Genomic DNA, 22587 nt, shown 5'->3' on the forward strand with positions numbered 1-22587 from the left:
CGAAAACAAACGCTAGAGCCTTGACAATTGCTTCCCTCCCCCTTACCATCAGTTCATCCCTTTCCTTCTCTAGACCCAGTGTGACCATCATTCTATCATCTGTGTTTTCCATTCCTCACTTCCTCCTTTGGGTCTTCCCCGGTGGCTCACAGGAGCCACAGGTTTGCACTCTGGGTCACGTAGATCCCTTGGAGGAGGGAATGGCAACCCACTCCAGTATTCTTGCCTGGAGAATCCCATGGACAGAGGATGTAGCAGGCCACAGTCCACAGCGTCTCAAAGAGTCTGGCATGACAGAAGTGACTAAGTATGCATGCACCAACCTCTGCTTTATGCAGTATTTATTATAGCTGTGATGAACTTCTCCACTACATTTTAAAAATTTAACTTTGTAAAACTTGTACCAGACTGTATGTAATCTTTTGAGGCTAATTTTTATCTTCACCTATTATATTTCTACAGTTCATTCAGCTCCTAGTTTCCCTCTATTCATTCATTGCCAGCTAAGCCCATGCACCTTGTCAGAAGCTTTGCTTACATTTTTGCATTTCACCTTTACAACAGCACAAGGCAACTACTGTAGTCTCTACTTTATAGATTAAAAAGCAAAATAAACAGGAAGAGGGGCTTCACATTTTAAAAAAATCAGCTTAGTTGGGATTAAACCCAGATTTGTCTCCCAAGCCCTTGATCTTTCCACCATAATGCTCAGCATGTGCTCATGGGTGAGCGGGCTCCCCATCACAGTATAGAAAGGGTCACCAAAGACGTCTCACCCCAAACAGTCACTGCCATCAGCATTATAATGGCCACTGCACTGGGCACTTCCATGCCAGGCACTGATTTCAGGCATCTTAGAAGGTAGAATTCCTTTAATTCCTGCACCTATCACACGGGGTAAGTAGTATTATTTCCATTTTACAGACAAGTAAACTGAGGCAAGGAGATGTGAAGCAATTTGTCAAGGAAGCAGTGGATCTAGGATTTGAATCCACGAAGCCCAGCTGTACATCCAAGCCCTCAATCACAAAGCTGTATGCTTCTCAGTCTAGACAGGAGGATGGCCATCTGAGTACAAGTGACTAGGAAGGATGCTGGCAAAGAGGGGCCTGTGCTGAGTCTGCATCTGGGTGGTAAGTATGGCACACCCAGACCTGACTGACTTGTCTATGGAGGCAGGCCCTGACCCCAGGCCGCTTTCCCAAAAGAGCTGCATGCAGGGGCCAAGAAGGGAAGAAGGAAATGGTGGGGGGGGGGGGGGCAGGGAGGGGGCGGCGGCTGATGACCAACCTCTGAAAACCAGGGCTAGCAAGGCCAAAGGACAGGGTCTTAAAGAGATGGCACAGAGAATCCCTATGGAAAACCTGACATTCTACTTATAAGATTCTTATTCGATATACTCTCAATAACCTAAGGATTAATCTTTAAAACTCTAGCCAGCTTTCAGAAATGGAAATTATAGGCTCTGAGGTCTGGTCACACTAACCTCAACCTCCAGTTCTGTCACATGCTGTGTGTGACCCTGGAAGTCAAGTGAAGTGAATTGAAAGTTTCTCAATCATGTCCGACTCTTTGCAACTGTAGCCATGGACTGCAGCCTACCAGGCTCCTCTGTCCATGGAATCATCCAGGCAAGAAAACTGGAGTGTGTTGCCATTTCCTTCTCCAGGGGATCTTCCAGACGCAGGAATCGAATTCGGGTCTCCTGCATTGCAGGTGGACTCCTGCACTGCACCAGAGTCTACCAACTGAGCTACCAAAGAGGGAAGCCCAAGTCGTGTAAAGTGTCTCCAGGCCTCAGTTTTCCTTATCTGGAGAGTGGAAATAAGTAATAGAACCTACACCTTTAGGCTATTGTGGGGATTGCATGAGATAATCCATGCAAATCATTTAGAATTGTCCTGTCTCATAGCCAAAGATAAATAAATATCAGCTTAAGATGAATATCAGCCTGTGTTCTTATCTCCGTCACCTCACAGCTCAGTTGATAATGATTAAACAAGATAGTATCCCACAAACATTGGCTCTCTTTTCCAAGGCAACACAACACCCTTCCCCACCTCCTCCTGCTCAGGGACCTACATCTCCATCCCACTGTTCCCAGAGGAGACCCTCGCAGACCAGCCTCACAGGCCAGCTCTAAGGGAGCTTTTGCCCAGTTGCTGCTGCTGCTGTTTAGCTGCTCAGTCTGTTGCTCAGGTTGCCATTTGCCCAGTGCATGTTCTTAAAGGAGCCTCGAAGGCAAAACCCAAGTCTAAGTGACAGAAGACGGGATTCACCTGAGGCGCATCTTAAAAAACACAGACATCCTGGTCCCACTTCTAGAGATTTTTACTTAATACATCCAAGGTGGGTTCCAGGTGAATTGTTAAAGTATTTCAGCAATAAGCCAGGCCTGGAAATGACTGATTTACGTGGTTTCTGCATCTTAGGAAGGAGGGGAGCGTGTGTGGACTCGTGCTATACATACACACACGCACACACACTCCACTGGGTTCTTTTGAGGTTTGAGGGGCCCCAGTGCTAATGGCCGGCTTTTCTTGGTGACTCAGCAGTAAAGAATCTGCCTGCAATGCAGGAGATACAGGTTCAGTCCCTGAGCCAGGAAGAACCCCTGGAGGAGGCATGGCAACCCCCTCCAGTATTCTTGCCTGGAGAATTCCATGGCCATAGGCCACGGGATCATAAAGAGTCAGACACAAATGAGTGACTAAGTGGACAGTGGAAGACATCACAGTACAGATAACTAACAAGGCCACTATTTGCCAAGAAGAGTCTGAGTTATCCATTAACCAGGGGTGATCTATCAATGCCTGGAAGCCACACAAAGGACAAGGGTTCGGTCAGCCTGGGAGGGCCCACGATGGGGCCCAAGTTAAAGAAATGTCATCACAGTGATGTAATATCCTGGCCCCCAACTTCCTTCCCTTAGAAGCTTCCGGTTGAGAGTGGTGCCTCCCCCAGTAGAGCCATGAGCAGAAGGAAAGCAGGGATGTCACCATGGCTAGTGGCATCTGGATCCCCCTGATTTTAAACCCATCTCTTGTAACAACTGTGATGAAAATTACTCGATTCCCCACATACGGTTCCAAGCCATTTGGATTTTGTTACAAGAGGCAGATTTAGCACATGCTGGATGTGGACAAATGAGTGGTAATTGCATAACTCCCTGGGCATTTCACACCACAAATTAATCCTATAGAAATAATCCAGTTCTCTCAGATTATACTGGTTGACTGGTGGTGCTGGTCATACCACCAGCAGTAAGGAAGCAGGCTGGTCGGTAGCAGGTGAGGTACTGAAATGACAATTGCACAGTCATGCTGTTTACCCCTACCATCTGAAAGACAGACAGACAGACAAGGAAAGGAGGGAGGGAGGGAGGGAAGAAGGGAGCGAGAAAAATACAAAGAAAAAAAGACCACAAAGAGACCCATGGTATGCAAATTTAACTTAAGACACTCAAAGAGCTAAGATTCACCTAAAGACCACTTCTGAGTAGACAGCTAATACGCCCTCAAGCAGAAAATGCAAACAGCCCCTGAAAATGAAAGCACACCAAATGCCACTGCCGGGAACGCAACGAGGATGAGGATGGCAGAGATGGCGATGGGCGGCATTGGCCGTGGCACCTGGAGGTCGCACAGTGTCAGGCACCAGGCTAGGTGCTTTATCCTCACCACCACCATGCCAGGTAAACTCTTACACTGTTCCCATTTTAAGGATGCGGAAACTGAGGTGCAGAAAGGTTAACTAACTGGCTATATTGTAGGGAATATGCTATGCACAGCCTTGTACTACAATTAACAGGGCTTCTTTGAAAAACAAGAATGACTTTCTTATCACCCCCAAGCAAAGGGCTGGGAGCAGTAAAAAGTACATCATGCAAAGACATCTGGTCCCGACACTATATGATTTGGGCAAGTGAGTAGTAGAGTCAGGGGTTGAACCCAGGCTTCAGAGGTGAGCAAACATCCTCTCAGACCCGTTCTATTCCTCACATCAGAGAGGCCTCTCCTGGTCCTACTCTTGATAGGGGATGTTCCTTTCAAAGTCATCCTCTGCCAGAATTCCACTGAGGGCTCTCTCAGGCCCAGTCCTCATATAGCAAAGAGCACAAAAGGACCACAGGGCAGGTAGAGCACTAACAGCCTTAATCTCTTGGATCAACTTCAACCTCCAAGAAGCCAAAGACTCTGGAAGGAGCTCACCTGGTGGCAGTTCTCTGAGTGGACATGATGGGTGGGCTTTAGGCAAAACACCTCTGAAGAGAGCTCACCTCAAATGGTAGAAGGAATAGGCAGGTCCTGAATGAGAGCTTCTAGTTCAGAGAGACCTCTTCTGACTGATGACAAAGGGTTACCCAACCAGCCCTGGAGGAAAGAAGAGACTTGGAGGAGAAAAAGCAGACCTCAAGTTCAAGCCCCACTGCTTGGTACTAGGAGCACCAGCAGGGCCAGTAGCAATAGTGTCCCCCAAGCCTGTTTCATTGTCTTGAAAATAACAGTGAAGTAGCTCAGTCCTGTCCGACTCTTTGGGACCCCATGGACTGTAGCCTACCAGGCTCCTCCATCCATGGGATTTTTCAGGCAAGAATACTGGAGTGGGTTGCCATTTCCTTCTCCAGGGGATCTTCCTGACCCAGGGATTGAACCCGGGTCTCCGGCACTGTAGGCAGACGCTTTACCATCTGAGCCACCAGGGAAGTCAACAACTCATTTGAGTCGTTGAAAATGACAACAAGGACTCAAATGAGAAAACCTATGAACAACTTTGTAACACATGTAAGTTGTTACCATGTGTCAAGCATTCTGCTAAGGGTTGTGTGGGTACTTTTTAATTTTGTTTAACCCTCACAAAACCCCTACAGGGTACTTTAAGATCACCAGTTCACTGATAAGGGACAGTGATAACTTCAGAAGCTAACTTGCTCCAGGCCAGGCAGCTTGGAAATCATAAAAGCTGACCCTGTGGTCAAGGGTCTAGAGGTTAGAGCCACACAACTCCATGGCCTTAATCTCCACATCTATGAATCTTGTTTCTGCACACAGATGGCTTCAGAGAGGCTGGATAATGGTAAAACTTTTGAGACCTGTGAAAACTCAGCTGGCCCCAAGTGACCAACCAATGACTCACTTGGTGGCCACATGCCCCATGGAACGTCTGCGGTGATGGAGACGGTTCATACCTGCTTTGTCCAATCTGATAGCCACCTGCCTCCCATGACCGGTGATCACTGGAAATGTCACGTGCACGATGTTTTAACCATGTTGAATTGTATTAAATTTCAATAGCTTCACAAGTCTACTGGCTGCTGTGTTGAGTAGAGCAATTCCTCTCCCTCTCAGTATGTCAGGTGTCTTGGCCCCCATGCTGGGAAGACTGTAAGAAAACATGCGCTTCCCAGGGCAGACCTTAGTGTGAAGGAATAAAACAAATTCTTCCTGCCCCAGAATAAACATCATCGCTATGATTTTGGAACCTCTGCAGCTGGAAGAGAGAAATGATGGATTGGAAAACCAATGGCCTCGTCTTGTTTTTTTTTTTTTCCTTTTAAAAGAAAAAAAAAACAAAACTGTATTGAGCCTCTAACTAAATTACTTAGGAAAGGTTGTCACTTTTTTGGGTGACAAATTCTTTCATCTTATGATAACACAAGAGCTAAAATATGGTAGAAAGAAAAAACCAGAGGGTAAACAAGAAGAGGCCCAGCACTCTCTAAGGTGTCATAAATCAGGAGGAAATAGACTCAAGAAGCTAACCGCTTCCAAACTCTCTTCCTCTGAAACTATTTTAAGCAACCCACACAATCTCTCAGAGGTTATTTCATTCACAGCAACAGAAGAGAAGCACCGTGCCTCGCAGAATATGGCTTTAAACTCCCAGAGAAACAAGTATCTACACCACAGCCCTCAGGCGGGTCAGGCTGGTCACCCCTCTGAGCGATGTTGCTATTTTAAGGTACCTAAATGGCTCGGTCCTTCGGAAGCCATGAGGGATGCTTTTCCTCTAGCCCTCTTGGACTAACCCATTCATTTCTTGGCTCAGGAAATCTCTGCATGTGCTTCACCCCCACCCAGGCTGCCGCTGAGGACAGAGGCAGCCTGGTGAATGAAGACCTCTGAGCCCAGCTGATCTGCCAGCTATGCTATCTTGACCTCTCTGAGCCCCAGTCTCTTCAGCTGTCAAATGAGATTAGTGAAGTGAAGTGAAGTTGCTCAGTAGTGTCCAACTCTTTGCGACCCCATGGACTGTAGCCCACCAGGCTCCTCTGTCCATGGGATTCTCCAGGCAAGAATACTGGAGTGGGTTGCCATTTCCTTCTCCAGGGGATCTTTCCGACCCAGGGATCGAACCCAGGTCTCCCGCATTGCAGGCAGATGCTTTATCGTCTGAGCCACCAGGGAAGCCCCAAATGAGATTAAGAAGACTACAAACCTCACCTGGCAATCATAGACTACTCAATACCATACACGTGAAGCATGTGGCAAGGGCTGGGACTTTGTAAAGGCTCAACACGTAGCAGGCATGCGCTGGAGATCGGAGCTGAGCATTGAGTTTCTCAGCTTCTCTGGGTTGGGAGGCAACAGGGTGTGACTGAGTGGGGAATCAGGGGTGAGGCTGCCGGCGTTTATTATCGTTCCTACCTGTCATTAGCTGTATGACTTTGAACAAGAGACTGAAATTCCCTGAGCCTTGGTTTCCTCCTCTGAAAGATGGAATTAATCTCCCTCTTTCAGCAGCAGGCTGGGTAATGTCATTACATGGTGCCACTGCCATTCTAGATCTAACCATGCTCTTTTCATGCGAACCTCACAGCTCAAGCTGCTCTTGGGTGTGTTTTGGTGATCCCGCCAGAGGAGCAAGCCAAATCAGCATGGCTGGGAAGTGAAGGGAAGTCACCATCCTGGGTGGGGCAGACTCGAATGCTCTAGAACAATGATTTCGTTTTACCATGAATAATAGCTAATGTCTCAGTGCTCAAAGAGCATCAGACTCTCCCAAGAACTACCACCCACACAGTCTGGTTCCTATTCCAGACCATTTATATCAGAATTTCTGGAGATGGGGCCTTCACACACACACACACTTTTTCTTTTTAAAAGCTCTTCAGGTGATTCTAGTGTGAATCCAGGGTTAAGAGTCCCTGAAACAACTCTAAGTTAGGAACCATGGTATACCCATTAAACAGAAGAGGAAGACTGAGGTTCAGAGATGAAGTAACCAGTTGGCTATCAGGCAACGGTGACTCTCAGATTCCATCTCTTAGCCACCGATGTCACTTGAGCAGCAGGGGTCAAGTCATCTCACTGACACCTGGTTACTCCCAAGGTCTTTCTGAGACCCCTCCGGGCCCCTGTGCCCTCTCAAATCACCCCCAGTGATTCTCTTTCCGGCTAAATTTCTGACCCAGACTTGACCTCCAGGAATCCAAAGCTGCTTGGAAATGGAAACTCGCTTTTCCAGAACAGAAGGACACATGTTCAAAGTCACAACAATCCATAGAACAACTGGGCCTAATTAAACAGACCTCACACTAATGACAGGAAACAATGCATCTGACGATCTTCATTAAAGGCTGCTGGCTGCCTGTGAAGACGCTAGAAGACAAAATTTCGGGGGGCTCTTAAGGCCATCAACCAAAGAATGATAAGACTGAAAATTAAATCTGCACTGCCTGACGTCCGAACAGGTCCTGCTGCGCAGTGCCTATCCTCCGGGAAGGCAAAGGAGGGCAGCGAGTCAATCCACAGTGACTACAGGTGTTCGCCGTGGCCTTTCCTCCCAGTCAAGGGGACAGGCGGCCACCCTCCTGCTTGATCTCTCTCTGTATCAAGTTTGAGACAAGCAACCAAAACCACACCTGGGTCTCTGGCTCAGCCCTGCTTCTTCCGTACAGAGCTGCTCCCCTTTCAATCCACGACCACTCTCTCCTTCAGTTGCTCAGACCATACACCTTGGGGGGTCACACGGATTCCTCACTCATCCCTCACATCCAAGCTATTGGCAAGTCCCGCTGGCTCGGACTTCAAAATGCACCACTGGGACTTCCCTGGAGGTCCGAGGGTTAAGACTTCGCCTTCCAGTACAGGCGGTGTGAGTTCAGTCCCTGGTCAGGGAGCTAGGATCCCGCCTGCCTTGCAGCCAAAAACCCAAAACGTAAAACAGAAGCAGTATCGAAACAAATTCAATACAGACTTTGAAAATGGCCCACATTAAAAAAATCTTAAACAAACAAACAAAACATACATCAATAACCTCCTCCACTGACACCCAAGCCACCATCCTCTTACCTGGATCACCACCAAAGGGTCCTGAGCAGTCATGCTGCACCCTGCTTGATGCTCCAGTTCATTTCCAACATGGCAGAGAGCATGATCTTGTTAAAATGTACATCAGACCATGTCATTCCTGGGCCTCGGCCCCTCCAGGGGCTCCCAGCAGACTTAGAATTGGAAGCCAAGGTGCCACGCAGTGGCCTCCAAGGCCCTACCTGGCTGACCACTCCCTCCCTCCCGTCTCTGATCACATCTCCTTAACACATATATACCCGGCTCCTGTCACGTGTCCCGCCGGCCTCCAAGGCCTCACCCCACACTTGCTGCTCCCTCTGCCCAGAGCTGTCTTCACCAGCCTGGCAGGCCTCACCGGGTCTCCTCCAGCAGGCTTTCCTCCTCCTCATGATCCTCTGGGCCTGCACCCTCCCCTCCTTCGAGTCTCTCATATTCATTTGTTCTAACACTGCACACAGGAAATCCTCAATACATACATGCTGAACAAAAAAGTTGATGCACTCGAAATCGAACTCTTAGCGTCTCCCTGGATCCCAATCCCCAGACCCTCCCACCATAACCACCCTGTGTCCTGCAAGACCAACACGGTAGAAACCACGGCAGCTTCTCCCAGGATAGTTACAAGCATCCGTGGGACAGGTGGTGGTGGCAGGGGGGTGGGGCGTCTCTGTCATCTTTCCAGGGGGAGCTCTACCCCGGAGGCCCTCTCACCTGCTACTGAACTGGGTCCCGACACAGCCCTGGCCTGCCTGGCTCATCCTGGAGAGATCGCACATCCAGGAGAACAGCTGCGAGCAACTTGCTTCCAAATGGTGTCCCCACGTACAACGTGGTTTTCCCGGCTGCTGAAATGAGTTAAAGCAGCAGCACCAGGTCTCTCTCTTCACAGGAGCCACTTTTTTTCAGTCATGACTTCTGCTTCTCCAGCACATTTGATTCACCTTGAACTTGGGAATTCATAGAGTTAGACGGGCCGGGGTGGGGAGAGGGACAAGCCGCCCCGCTCACCCGGCTCTGGTGGGGACCTCCCCAAGCCCTGCTCAAACTCTGCGACTGAAGGAAATCGGGGTTCAGAACCCGTACCCCTTGGGCTACCGAGCTGCCCATCTCAATTTCAGAATTCCTGGCAGCCTGTCATCCTCACCTTCTCTCACTTTCCCTGCCTTTGAAGAACCGGCCCTGCCAACTGCAACAAACAGCATTTAAAAATATCTTGCTGGATTATACTGCCCTGCCTTCTAAATTCCTCACAATGCCTGTCTCTGTCCCACACAGTATAAAGAAGGGTGTAGCATATTTAATTTTTTTTCCCTAGCTGCTCCCTGCTATAAATATCTGAGGCCGGGTAGGCAGGCTGCAGACACCGGCTGCATGAAGTCACCTCGGGGCTGATCCCACCACCCAGCAGGCCAGCCAGGACCTGGACGCAGCTGCTGAACACTGGAGGGGTGGGTTGGCCAAGAGTAGACAGAACTCACCTTCTGAGGAAAGTGGGGGAAGAAAACTCTAAGCAGAGTAATCACAGTTAATCCTAATATACAAAGGATGGTGTCTGGTCCTACTACCCGGGCCATCTTTTTGAGAGCTTGGCCAGCCTCATCCCGGGCCATTTCTTTCCCAAGGATACTAATTACAGGGCTCGACCTTAGGAAAGTGACTTCACAATATCCACGTGGGGTCTAGAAACATTGTCGGAGACAGAGGGGCCCTTGGAGAATCTAGTCCAACCTCTTCAGGCCACAGATAAGTAACAGAGAGCCAAGAAGATGGAGTGATTCACTCCAGGTCATGGAGAGGCCAAGCTCCAACCCAGAATTTTCTGGATCCACAGCCTTCACTCTCTGAACCGGAGGGTCCACAATGCTTGTGCATATACACTTGCTTGGTCTGTGAAACGTGTCTTCATGAACAGCTCTCACTGCAAATAATGCTTTCACTATCTTAAAAGATACAGGAGAAAAGCTGTAAAAATTTCAACAAAACTTCGCTGCCTCAATTTTAGGGACGATTTTCATGCACTAAAAGACCTGTTTCACTCTCCCTTGTGGTCCTCTTTAATCTCTCCCCACCCCTAACCTTCTGCCTCTGGTACTTCCAAATTCAGCTTTCCTATGTAATTTTTTCATCATGAACCTGACCACCCCCTACCCCTAACCTCTTGCCTAACTCAATTTTAGAAAACAATGGACTAAAACCATTAACCATAAATGATTGTATGTGTGTGTGTATATATATATATATATATTGTGTGTATATACATATATAAGAGATTTCTCTTTCAAGTGACAAATTCCTTTGTAACACTGGGGTCAGGAAAAGGTCTAACACCCGAGTTATGGGCTAAGCCATTGATGATCTATCTCATTTCACTACTGTCAGCGGAATTCAGGTGGACTCTAGGGAGTTCAGTCCAGGTGGCACTGAGCTCGAAGGTGGTTTCCACAACATCAAACAGTTAACAGGACTGAAATCTTGATTATCAGTGCTCTGGAAACACCTTCAGCACCTTGAGAAGGTGACTAAATCTCTCAGAATTGAGCTGTTGTTTTCAAAATGATATGCTCCAAACTGGAAGCTGAACATACCAAGCACAAATCTAAAGTTCTGGGACCCTCTTATCCTGTTTTCTGTCCCTCTCTGCCTCTATGTTTGAGAATCCTGCCTTGGCAAGAGTCAGGCCAACAGCCTCATTTAACAGGTATGCCAGCTCCAGTCTTCATTCCCTGTTGGGAATGCTTTGGCTTGAAATGCTACATTCAGGGCCTTGCAAGAAATGCCAGGTCAGAAGTCAAATTGCATGAGGGAAGTAAAGTTGATGGCAGCCTCGCTCTTCAGGCCCTCTCAAACCAGGTCTGCTGGGGTAAACGTCTTCTTTCCTTACTTGTAGTCTTAGGACAGAGGCCGGGGGGCATTTCTGAGGTCAAGCTTTCAATCAACAAGAAGGGTAATGGGAGGTCTGAGGCTGTGGTTACGATGCGCTGGGGAGCAGACACACTCCATTTCTGAATTATAAAAATGAGTTTTGGAAAACTCTTTTCCTGAGCTCTGGCAGGCTCCTGAACATCTGGATAAAAGATGTGGGAAAGTTTTCCTCTTTGCTGTGTTATCTGCCCTGCTCCTCCTCGTCATGTGTCTGAACCTTCCAGCCAAAGAGGGTCACTTTTCCAACACACACACACTGGCTTCCAGGTCTTTGCTCACACTGTTCCCTCTGCCTGGAAGCCTGCATGCTCTCAGCACCACTTCTCCTTCCCCATCACAGCCCGGCCCGCCCAAGTGCCCCTGACCACATGCCACATCCTCCACAAAGCATCCCCGACTCCCTCCCTCCCACCCAGCCAGGGCTCACCTCTCCCCTTTGAGCTGTGCAGTCACCCAAAGCTTCAAGGTCCCCATCTATGGGGTGGACAGTATATCTGTCTTACAGAGTGGCTTGGGAGGATTAAGTAAAATGGCTCATGAAAAACACCCCTAATGGGCAGGGGGGAAGATGTGGCTTTAGCATCACCTGTCATTTGAATGTAAGGACCCTAAACATCCTTGGAAGGATCCATGGACATGCTTTGCTTTCCCGGCGTGTGTGCATGGTCACTCCGTCATGCCTGACTCTTTGCGACCCCATGGACTATAACCTGCTAGGCTCCTCTGTCCCTGGGATTTCCCAGGCAGGGATACTGGAGTGGGTAGACATACCCTTCTCCAGGGGATCTTCTCAACCCAAGGGGCGAACCCAGGTCTCCTGCATTGCAGGAGGATTCTTTACCATATGGACCACCAGGAAGCCCCTTGCCGTCTCTACTAGATTCTAAACTTCTTGATGGGCAAGATCCATTCCCGTCCTCCTCCCATCTGTCTCCGTGGCCTTGGATGTAGCTGGCGCTCGGCAAGCAGCTGATTAACGACGCCGGCGTGGCATTCCTCAGGCTTACTCGGGTGGTGTTTCTGAAGCTTCTCCTCCCAATTCGGGAAGCTGCTCCAAGCCTACCGCCAAAGTTGCAAAACCATTTAGGCCTTTTTTAAAACAAGCAAGAAGACCACAAAGTATGTTTACATGACAGGCCGGCAAACACAAAACACCTGCTGTCCTGTGGCTCAGGGCTTGGCAGCTGCACGAGGCGGGGTCCCAGACACACAGCAGAGTGACTCCCCAGCAGAATGAGCGCAGCTTTGAGTCTGCGCCATCACTGTCCTCCGGCAGGGTCAGCCTCGAGCTCAGAGGGAGGGTCGGCTCTCACTGCCAGCCCGCTTCAACTTGAGGCCAAGAGGAGGCATAACCGAGCAGGGTGCAAAGGTGCCTTTTCCAGATTCGGTAACTTCCTCCTCCCAATTAGTCACCCAGGAAAGCTGTGTGACTCATCCTTGTCACCCTGGGATTTGGGTCATGGTCCTCCCCTGCACTACCAAAGCTCCCTCCTGCAAAAAGTGAACTCGACGGGTGCATGCAATACAGTTTGCAAAAAATGTAACAGTGATTAGAATGATTGTTTTATGTGCAGGCCCAGTGCAAAGTCCCTTGCAGAGACCTTTAATAAATCCTCCCAAACATCCTACGAGTTGTGTACTCTTTTCAGCTCTACTACAGAGCAGTATTTCTCAACCAGGGGCAATTCCGCACCCCCTAACAGACATCTGTCAGTGTCTAGAGACATTTTTGATTGTCACAACTGGCCAGCTGGGGTGGGGAGAGTGGGGCAGGGAGGATGCTACTGGCATCTAGCGGGTGGGGGCTGGGATGCTGCTAAGTATACTTCAGGGCACAAGACAGCCCTGCAACACAATGTACCCAGTCCAGGGATTCCCTGGTGGCCCAGCAGTTAAGAATCCGCCTCCCAAGGCAGGGTATGCAGGCTTGATCCCTGGTTGGGGAACAAAGATCCCAAATGTTGCACAGTAACAAAGCCCTTGTGTCACAACTAGAGAAACCCCCACGTGTGGCAACTAGAGAAAAGCCCGTGCACCACAACCAAGATTCAGTGAGGCCAAAATTAAAAAAAAAAAAAAAAAAAAAAAGCGATGCAGTCCAAATCCTGTTACGGAGGAAGAAACCAAAGCATAGCAGTGACCCTGCCTGGGATCATGCAACTCACAAGGGAGGGAGCCAGGAATGACACCCAGGCCGCCCCACCCTGGGCAAGTTCTCAACGCTCATCCCAGCGTCAGCTCTGACGTCCTGGGAGCAGTGAGTATTCACGGGGCATAACCGCCTGTGGATGAGAGCCGGCCCCGCGCTTTATAGTCGCGGACTTGAAGTGACTTGCTCCAGGCCCTGGTAAGAGGCAAGGCAATTTGGGACCCAGCTCAGACTTCAAAGCCGGAGCATCTCCACGCTTGCTACGCCGATTCCTTCTCTCCCTGTGCTCCCGGCTCTGACGTTTCACCAACGGCCCAACACGGTAGGGGACTCAGAGGAAATCAAAGGCCCCTTCACAGAAGACTTTCTGCCGGCTCCAGAGCAAATGAGTTGAGTGTCCTGAGGCCAGTGGCCTAAACATGGGCTCCCTTTGGGTTCTTTCCCGCTGGGTGTCCTCCTCCAAGCTGGCTCTCCCTGTTCTTGGAAAATGGAGGCGGCAGCTTTTCCATTCGGCTAAGCTTGTTGATCACTCGGCAGCTGACACTGGGCGGCAGAGCTCCCCACCCCTCAGGAGTAGCAATAAAGGCGCCTGAAAATGGATGACACCTGAGGGACACTCTGGACCCACCAGCAAGCAGCGTTTAAACAGCATAACACATCCTCTGGAGGGAGATCCATTCTTGGGCCTTGATGCCTGGTTTTCACCTTGGTTGTGAAGATTCTCTGGCCTAAAGGATGTAAAGTGCCTGGACACAGCAGGCCATTAACAAGCAAGATCTACGATAGGGACCACTGAGTCTGTGAATCTGACCCTCGCCTCCACTGGCAGAGGGGCAAATACTGCCCTGTCCCTCTCTACCTTTGTTTCTAGGACTCTTCACAGGCCTAGGGCGTGAGTGACATGGGGCTTGGCCCTGGGCCGGCCATCACCAAGCTGTGAATCCTGTGTTCCCAGAGACCCTCCTGTGAAAGAGCATCCCACTCGATGGGTTTTTATAGGCAGTGGGCAAGATCCCAGATGAAAAGGTTTCTGAGCTGTGCAGAGGTCAGGCCTGTTATTACAGCTGGAGGAGTGTGGCAACAGAGACAGAGCACTCGCCCACAGCCCCAGCTGGGGGAAGGACAGGTACTGATGGGGAAATGGGATAAGGACCAGCCTGAGGATTTGCAGCCCAGTGTCCCTGGCTTATTTCAGACCTGAGACATTGTCCATGCATTCCTGGATGAGGAGGTAGTTGAATGCCTTAGTGCCATCCTCAGACTGGAGGCAGATGAGGTGCAACACAGATGCAACCTCTTCTGAGCAGTGCTGTGCTATGCTCACTCAGTCGTGCCCGATTCTTTGTGACCCTATAGCCTATAGCCCACCAGGCTCCTCTGTCCATGGGATTCTCCAGGCAAGCATACTGAATGGGGTTGCCATTTCCTTCTCCAGGGGATCTTCCTGACCCAGGGATTGAACTTGGGTCTCCTGCATTGGCAGGTGGGTGCTTTACCACTGAGCCACCTGGGTAAGCCCTTTGAGCAATAGTCATCCACAGACTGCCCTCTAGGGCAGCTCTGCAGGCAAGATGGGGTTGGTATTGCTATTCTTAGGGGAACTGAGTGCCTCTTTGAACTCAGTCTTCCTGTGGATCTATCTGTGGCCAGTTAGACGGCTGCTGTGAAACCCCCACTTGTGGGTACTGCACACTGAAGGAAGCCCCTGTGACCCGAAATCCTTATGTACACTGACTCATCACAGTGTAGGGAACCCTGCTCACGATTAGAGGATCAAAAGATTGAATGATGTCCCCATGGTTTGGGTACCCTCCAAAATGCTGTCTCTCTTCACCGAGAACTTGAAATTCTCAACCACGGTAGAAAGCTGGGAAGAGTCTTCTGAGGGGGTCAAAGGATTTCAAATGAAGTTCTGGAATTAAACATTTTGCATGGTGGGATCAATCATTTGTCCGACTGCCACTCCTGGAGTGTCGCTCTGTGCCAGACCCCGTGGGAGGCACAGGGGAGGCACGGATGCCCATGAGCCCACAGAGTGATGGGGGTGACACGCGCAGGAAACGACTCAGGAACCTGCCCTGGGTGTGGGGAAATTCACAGAAAGGTGGCCCTTCCGCTGGTGTGGAGGCAGGTAAAACTCCTGGAGGAGGCCGAACAACCCCACTTTGTTCTTCTAACAACTTAAAGCTGGGCTGCATTTCTCAGGCATTCAAGGGGGAGGGAAAAAAAAGTCTGCGTTTCCACAAGCTTGCTTTGTTTCAGTTTTACTAGCTCTCTTGGCTTCAATAAAACAGTTAAAAAGGAGGGTAGCTGCTCCCCCTCCCCAAACCACGCAGGTGTGGAAACTGATTAAACAGCAACTAGCGGCTCAATTAACCCTTGCTCCTGGAGTTGATTATCACGACGGAAACCCATCCTATAAGCTCGGTGTTATATGAGTCCCACAACTAGAAGAGCTTTCTAGACGCAGCCCTTTCATTTCTCCGCTGCAAATGAGATTGTTGGGATTTGCCTCAGCTGATAAATAAGCAAATAATTCAGAAAGGTCCTCACTTTTTTTTTTCCTTTGAGATCCTTAGACAGCAGCAGTATTGATATATTATCTATTCCTAATGAAATTTCAGAAAGGCCTTCCTTGGCCATCATTTAAATTAGTCCCAGTCGTACCATCCCATTACTTTGCTTTTGGTGATTGTTAATAACAGTTACTGCTAAAAGTAACTCCCTATTTGTTCACTTTTTCCTTGTCTCCTCCATTAGTTCACTTCATGAGAGGAGGACCCTCCCCCTCCCCCAATTAATCCACAGTACTTTTAATAGTGGTGCAGACAGGGTCCGTGGTCAATAAATATTTGTTGAATGAACCGCAACTATTTATTAAGCATTTACTATGTGATTCAATCTTTAAATCTATGATATCATCCAGTCCTCACACCAACCTGAGGAGTTAAGTGCTGTTATTATCCCCCATTTTACAGATAACAAAATTGAGGCTTAGAATGGTTAAGAAATATGGCCCAGGTCACTCATAGAAATAGCAGAGGTGAGCTTCAAATCCTTACTGCGATTCCAAAGTTTTTGCTCCTTACCATTATGATGGAGCTCCTTTCATGTACATCCTGGTTACTGCTTTGGAGTAGGAATATTCTCATCAAAACCCTATCATTTAACCTAGCATCTCTGAATGGAAGGAAATTCTCTCCAAGGCCATGGACATTCATGAGCATTTAGTAAGAAAAATGGCCAGGGAGAAACCCCAAGCGATGCTCAGCATCAAACTGACATACAACAATGAGCGAGGGAGGGAAGAAGGGAGGTGTGGATGAGAGAAGCTTCTATTTTCTGCCAGCTCCCTGTTTATAAATACCACTCTATTAAAGTGGTTTTTCTACCTCTCTTAAGGAAGCCACGAAGATAGCATCACTTAATGACACTGCCCTGGGAACAGGCACATCGATACCAAATGAGCAAGCGATATATAACTCCTGCTGCACTATGAAGCTGAGATCATGTTTTATAAACACCATAGAACTTTTATCATCCATCTTGGGTTGAGCAAAACCATATTTGCCCAGTACTCTGAGTAATGGATTGGACTAGATGGATTAGGGTTCTTGAATTCCCGGCTGGAAGACATTAAAAGTTTAAGAGCCCTATATAGCTGACTCAAATGCATGTGCCCTTGCCGTATAATTAGCAGGCATAACAACAATAAATATATAATTTGAAGGGAAGACCAGCAGGACAAGACTGTGAGCCAGCAACTCTCCCATGTGTGGCCATCTGCCAGTTAGACTTCAGCTGTAGACGGTAACCTTGCTGGCCTTGGCTTATTTCGGTACAACAAAGGTTTAGATTCTCTCCACTTCCTTCCTAAGCAGTTTGTGCTTCCCTCTGAAGTCAGCTCTCGGGCATAAGTAATTCATTGCCTCTCTACTAGACATTCATTTCACTTTGTCTAAAGGGACTTAATAAATGAGCCTGGTTATTGTTTCCTGGGGCCACCCTCAGGTTTTCATGTATAAAAAATGAGCATCCATATTACTCAGGGGAAGCAAATAGTCACCTGTCTCACTGGAGAGCTCCCTGGAGACTGAGAAGTGAGCAGAGGGACACGCTTGCTCTGGGCATCCTGGAGATGTGTGTCTGTCACACAAGAGCCCTGCTGTCTCAACTACCATGGCTTAAGAAAGATTGTTTGGGGGTGTCGGATGGAGGGGAAGAGGTCAAATCACGGGGTCAAAACCCCACCCTGTAAAGAAAATCCCAAGGAGTGATGACCCTAGATAGGAAATAAGCCCGTTCACGGAAGACACCTGTGTTCTAGCCACTTGTCACATTCTGAATTTTCAGAGGGCCCCGAGGAGGCAGCTGCTCTTAACAGCTTCAATTCACAGTTAGAACAACCGAGAAGCCTCTCAACCTGAGGGGCACCAGTTCTGTGTGAAGGGCATGTTTTGTTTGTTTCTCACCTATTATCCACCTTAGGCCTTGTTTTTTTCTTCTAGGAGTCTTCCTTCTTTGAGTTCAGACTGGGCCTCCCCTCAGCCAAAAGTTCAGGCTGCTTCCCCTGGGCTCTGACAACTGTATGGAAATCCCCCTGCCCTCCACTTCCTCTCCTGGAGCCTGTGTTCTCCGTGCTGATGCCACAAACCTGCAGGGCAAAGCACAATTATCAGCTGTGACATCATCAGCTGAGATTCTGGACTGACCTCAACTCTGACCTAAGAGGAGGAAAATGAAAAGGCAAGTGCTCTTCTTGCCATTCCTGGCATCTCCTTTCAGTTGTGTCAGAATTGAAAACAAAACCCAAGAAAGTCAAAGTCAGCCATGTGGGTAACAACGGACTGTCTTCAAAATGAAGTCTTTAGTTGTCAACTGCTCCCCTTGGAAATTGGATCAATGAAAACAAAGCTGCTTCCTCTCCTCCGGTGGCTAAAAGCTTGAACTCTGGAGCCTGCCTGGGTTCAAATTCTTGTCACTTAATATCCGTGTAAGCTTGGGTTAATTACTTGACTGCTGGGTACCTCAGTTTCCCCATCTATCTAATGGGGATAATACTATAGGTACCTACCTAATAGGGTGGCTGGGATTACTTAAATTTATATATTAAACTTAAGTTTATATTAAAGTGCTAGAAACAGAGACTGACACACTGTTAAGTGCTAATTTAAGATTTTTGCTATTACAATTATGTAAAACCACACTTAAATATGACTCCCTTTATGCCTTTTCCATACCCACCTGGCCTCTTCCTCTGTACCACTTACTTGCCACTGAATGCAGCCCCTAAAATCGCCCTCCGATCAGACTGTAAGGATGTTTAGCCAAAGTATCATTCTAGAGAACTGATGGTTTGCTGACTCCTGAAGTTGGAGTCTGGTAGGCAGTTTACTGTTGAACCCAGGTCACACCGTAACCTTTCCAGTGAAAAGGTCAAGTGCTTCCCTACCACTCTTTGCACTGAAGCTATGTCCTCTTTCAGAGAAAGGCAACTACCCAAAGGTTTCTTTCTGGCACTTGACACCGTGCTGTCTGCCCATCCCCCACCCCGCTTCCCCCTAGCTCGGTTGATGACTATGGGGTCATCCTTTCAGCAAAGTCTAGAAGGTCATGCACTTAATACAACATAGGGTTTTAATTAATTGCTCACTTGGTTGGTGACAGCTTGGAAAATCAGGTCTGGGAACTGGCATGTGATTCCCTTTACTGGGAAGGGGGTTCAGAAGTCACCATGTTCCATAACCCTGGGCTCAGAGTCAAGAACCCACCACTATCTCTCCACCTTCCCCCAGAGGGCCCTGAAAGGCATCCTTCAACCCAGCAAAGCTCAAGGTGGCAGGGCCAGGTCCAGGGTATCCACTTCCCCTCCTTCCATCCCACTTAGCCAAGACTTTGCAGCCCAGACCCTCTGGCTGCTGCTACTGTATTCGACAGAACTAGGACCGAACCGTAGTTGATCTACCCAGTGGTCCGGAAAAGAGGCCAACTACAGACCCATCAAGCAAGGCAGAGGGCCACAAGGCAGTCCGCTTCACGCCAAGAGAGGTTCAGGGATGGCTTCATCAAGAGGTTCAATCAGTGAATGGCCCCCAACAGCGACAACACGACGCAGAACAGGAAGCAGAAGATCAACCACTACTTTGCCCTCCGAAAGTCAGTCGCCGAAAGAACAACCTCGGGAAAGACTCCTTAATGAACTCCTCTACCCAAAGACCAAACGCTTTCTCTCAGGTCTTGAATCTCCTTGGTCCTAGGAAATTCACCCCCTGCGTAGCCCAGGTTGGACTTCCCCCCAACCCGGTCCACGGGCCCGGAGCCCGCGAGCTTACCATTGGCGTTCTTGCCGCAGATGAGATGCTCATAGGGCTGCAGGACGCCCCAGAGCTCGGCGTCATTGTTGATGACCATCTCCAGGGCCTCAGCGGACACCTCCCCGCCTCCGGCCCCTCCGCCGTCGGGGCTCTGGCTGGCGAGCACCCTGGCCCGGATCTCTTCCACCAGATTCTCCATGCAGGCGGTGAGCGAGATGGCCGCGTACTCGTGGATTCGCACGGAGATGCGGGTGTCCACCATCCAGCGAAAGAAGCGGCCCACTGAGAAGGTGAGGCCGCAGCGCGCCGACTTGCCCCGGCGCAGCCCGTCGCCCGCGCTCATGCTGTATAGGGACAGGGCCTTGACCGCGGCCAGCGCGCAGCTCTCGGCCAGTGCCCAGCTGTGCACCAGGCGCACGGCGCTTTGCACCTCGAAGCGGGTGCACTTGGCGTGCAGCACGCTCAGGCGCTGCGCCTCGCGGGCCACCCGGATGAGCGCCCGGCGGAGCAGCCCCGCCAGGCGCCTGACCGCTTCGGCGGAGAACAGGGGCTGCCGCCGGCCGCCGGCACCTTTGCGAAGGACCCGGGCCACGTCTCCCTCGGTCCAGGGGAACTCCTCCAGTTCGGGCAGGCGCGGGCAGCGCGAGAAGAGGTCGGCCACTTCGGGGTCCTCGGGGAGCACCGTGTTCACCGTGTCCCAGCTGTTGTGGCGGCTGTTCATGGAGCCGGAGTAGCACCACCAGGCCGCCCCGCGGTGTTGCTGCGCCGAAGAGTTGAGCGCCTGCGAGTTGGACTTGGAGGACGAAAGGCTGAGCGAGCGGCACGAGTCCCCGGCCCCATACCCGGAGTCCAAGGTCAAGTCCTCCAGCGTCTTCAAAGTCGAGCTGTACGTCCCGGCCATGGGGAGCCTGCCCGGGGCGGCCTCGCCGAGCGAGGGGCGCTCACAACTCCATGCGCCCTTCCCCAAGTGGGCAGAAACAAGCTCTAGGCTCTCCGGGGCGCCCTCCTTTCTCTCGGCACCGCGGGGCTCGGCGGCCGCATCGCCCGCCCGCCTACCCGGCGGCCGCAGGAAGGTGGGCGAGATTCGCGGCGGCCAGAGCCCCACGCTCCCGGCGTCCCGACTCCGAGCTGTCACTGGAACGATCCTCCGCTGCTCCTCCTCCGCAACCCCCCTGGTCCACCTCAGCTTTCCTGAAGCAGAGCGTCTATTCTCCGCAGAGAAGGGATCCCGAGAGAACAGGGCGGCGGCGATCGAGGGAGGCGGCTCCCGGCGTTGCGCGAGTCCGGGACCGACCTGCGAGAAAGCTCTCTGCAAACTTCTGCGCGGAGCCAGCCGCCTGCACAGCTGGGTACTGGGCTGCTGCCGGCATGCAAATAACCCGGGCGGCCCACCAATCATCGGCCGCGACGGGCAGGGGCTACACCAATGATCTCCCAGAGGGGCGGTCACTTTGCTGATTTCACTCTGCCGCCGGTGAAACCCAGCGCGGGCAGAGGCGGGGCTGGAGGCGGAGGGTCTGGAGGAGCCGCCGAGGGCGCGGTGGAGGAGGGGGAAAGAGATGGCGAGTGAGCGACTGGGCGGGTGGGAAAGGGGGGATCGAAACGTTAGGCTAAGGAGCTGACGAATTAAAGAAAGAGGTAAAGGAAAAGCCACTGTGCGTTGCCACCTTCCCGCCGTCCAGGCTTTGGGCGTCCGCAGCTCCTTTTCAAACCCTTTTGGTGCCAAACACCAAAGCCAGCGAGTCGAGTATGGGTAGGGAAGCAGGAGGGGTTGGGACTAGAGGAGGGAACCGAGGCCTGGGGGAGGGGACCCAAGTCAGACGCCCCACCTCGCTCTCAAGACTTTCTGCCAAGCCCCTCCCGCTTTCCCGAGACGAAACTCCAGTTGTATTTGGAGGGAGGAGTTTGCCCGTGTTTGCTTCTCTTCCCAAATTCGTCTGGTTTTCTTTACGTTGCTTTCTAGGCTCCAATCAGAATAGAAATTCTTAGTCTGGCATCTGATAAATGGACAGCCTCCAGAGGGCTGCGATTCCTCCCTCACCTCTCCCCGCCACTTGAAATATTACACACGCAGTAGTCTGAGTACTACTCCAGGGAGAAGGCCGTAACTGATCAGATTTGCAAGAGTCGGTGAATTTCCTGTTAAACTGTACAACGCCGCTTGCTGTGTTGGATCCTTCTTGTGCTTCAGTGTCCGAGTGTGTGTGCTGGGGCGGGGGCGGCGGGGGGCGGGTATTACACACGTGCGTAATGGGTGTGCGAAAATGAAAAACGTTCCTAGTTGTGGCCTGCGCTTGGAACATCTGGCTGAACGCTCCTCTTCCTAACGGTGTGCCCTCAGGCGAGCTCTCTGCCCGGCTCAGGACCCGCTTTCCTTCCGGTGTTAAATGAGAGCTGACCTCCAAGCAGCACCGTTGTAAACCTGTCTCATGCACTTGTCCAGAGGCGGTATCCAGCAGATCCATGCCCGGTCCCACCCCGGCCGGCAGCTGTCCAGTAACTATTCACAGACACGTGCACGAACGTGGACACGCCTCCTCCTGTGGAGCCACAAAAGCAAGGAGGAGATTGTGCAAGCATTTCCCCCAGGTCAGCCTCCTCCTGCGCTCTTGAATAGCTGCTTTGTACTATATCTCACAGGGTTTTGACCTTGGGCCGTGAGTTGCATACGAACTAGAAATGTCTGGTTTCTCTCTCTCCTTCTTAAATTAATTGCCCTTTGCTGGTGAAACTCCTTTTGCTTTGGCAGTTTTAACTTAATTTTGCCTTCCAGCGCATCTTTATTTATGCAATACCGCCGCCTGGTGGTTACAACTGGGAATGGCGTCAAGGCTGGAAGTATTGATACTAATGAACGATGTTAAGTCCACAGGGACCAAATCAAAAGAGGACACAAGATGTGACTACA

At 50.4% G+C, this 22587-nt stretch overlaps 1 protein-coding gene and 1 long non-coding RNA gene across 2 annotated transcripts in view; both read right to left on the minus strand.

Moving 5' to 3' along the window:
- Positions 1–19690, minus strand: part of LOC133226956 (uncharacterized) — a 78877-nt gene extending 59187 nt beyond the window's left edge. Inside the window, exon 1 of the long non-coding RNA XR_009729676.1 lies at positions 1–19690. This exon is cut by the window's left edge and continues 38870 nt beyond it. This is a non-coding gene — a long non-coding RNA (uncharacterized LOC133226956).
- The window catches only part of ABTB2 (ankyrin repeat and BTB domain containing 2), a 186371-nt gene extending 165367 nt beyond the window's left edge, over positions 1–21004 (minus strand). Inside the window, exon 1 of the mRNA XM_061381099.1 lies at positions 19698–21004. Coding sequence (XP_061237083.1) covers positions 19698–20580 — 883 coding nt within the window. The 5' untranslated portion in view covers positions 20581–21004. The remainder of the gene's footprint in view (positions 1–19697) is intronic.
- Positions 21005–22587: the final 1583 nt, after the last annotated feature.

Source organism: Bos javanicus, chromosome 15, assembly GCF_032452875.1.
Source record: "Bos javanicus breed banteng chromosome 15, ARS-OSU_banteng_1.0, whole genome shotgun sequence".
Classification (NCBI taxonomy): Eukaryota; Metazoa; Chordata; class Mammalia; order Artiodactyla; family Bovidae; genus Bos; species Bos javanicus.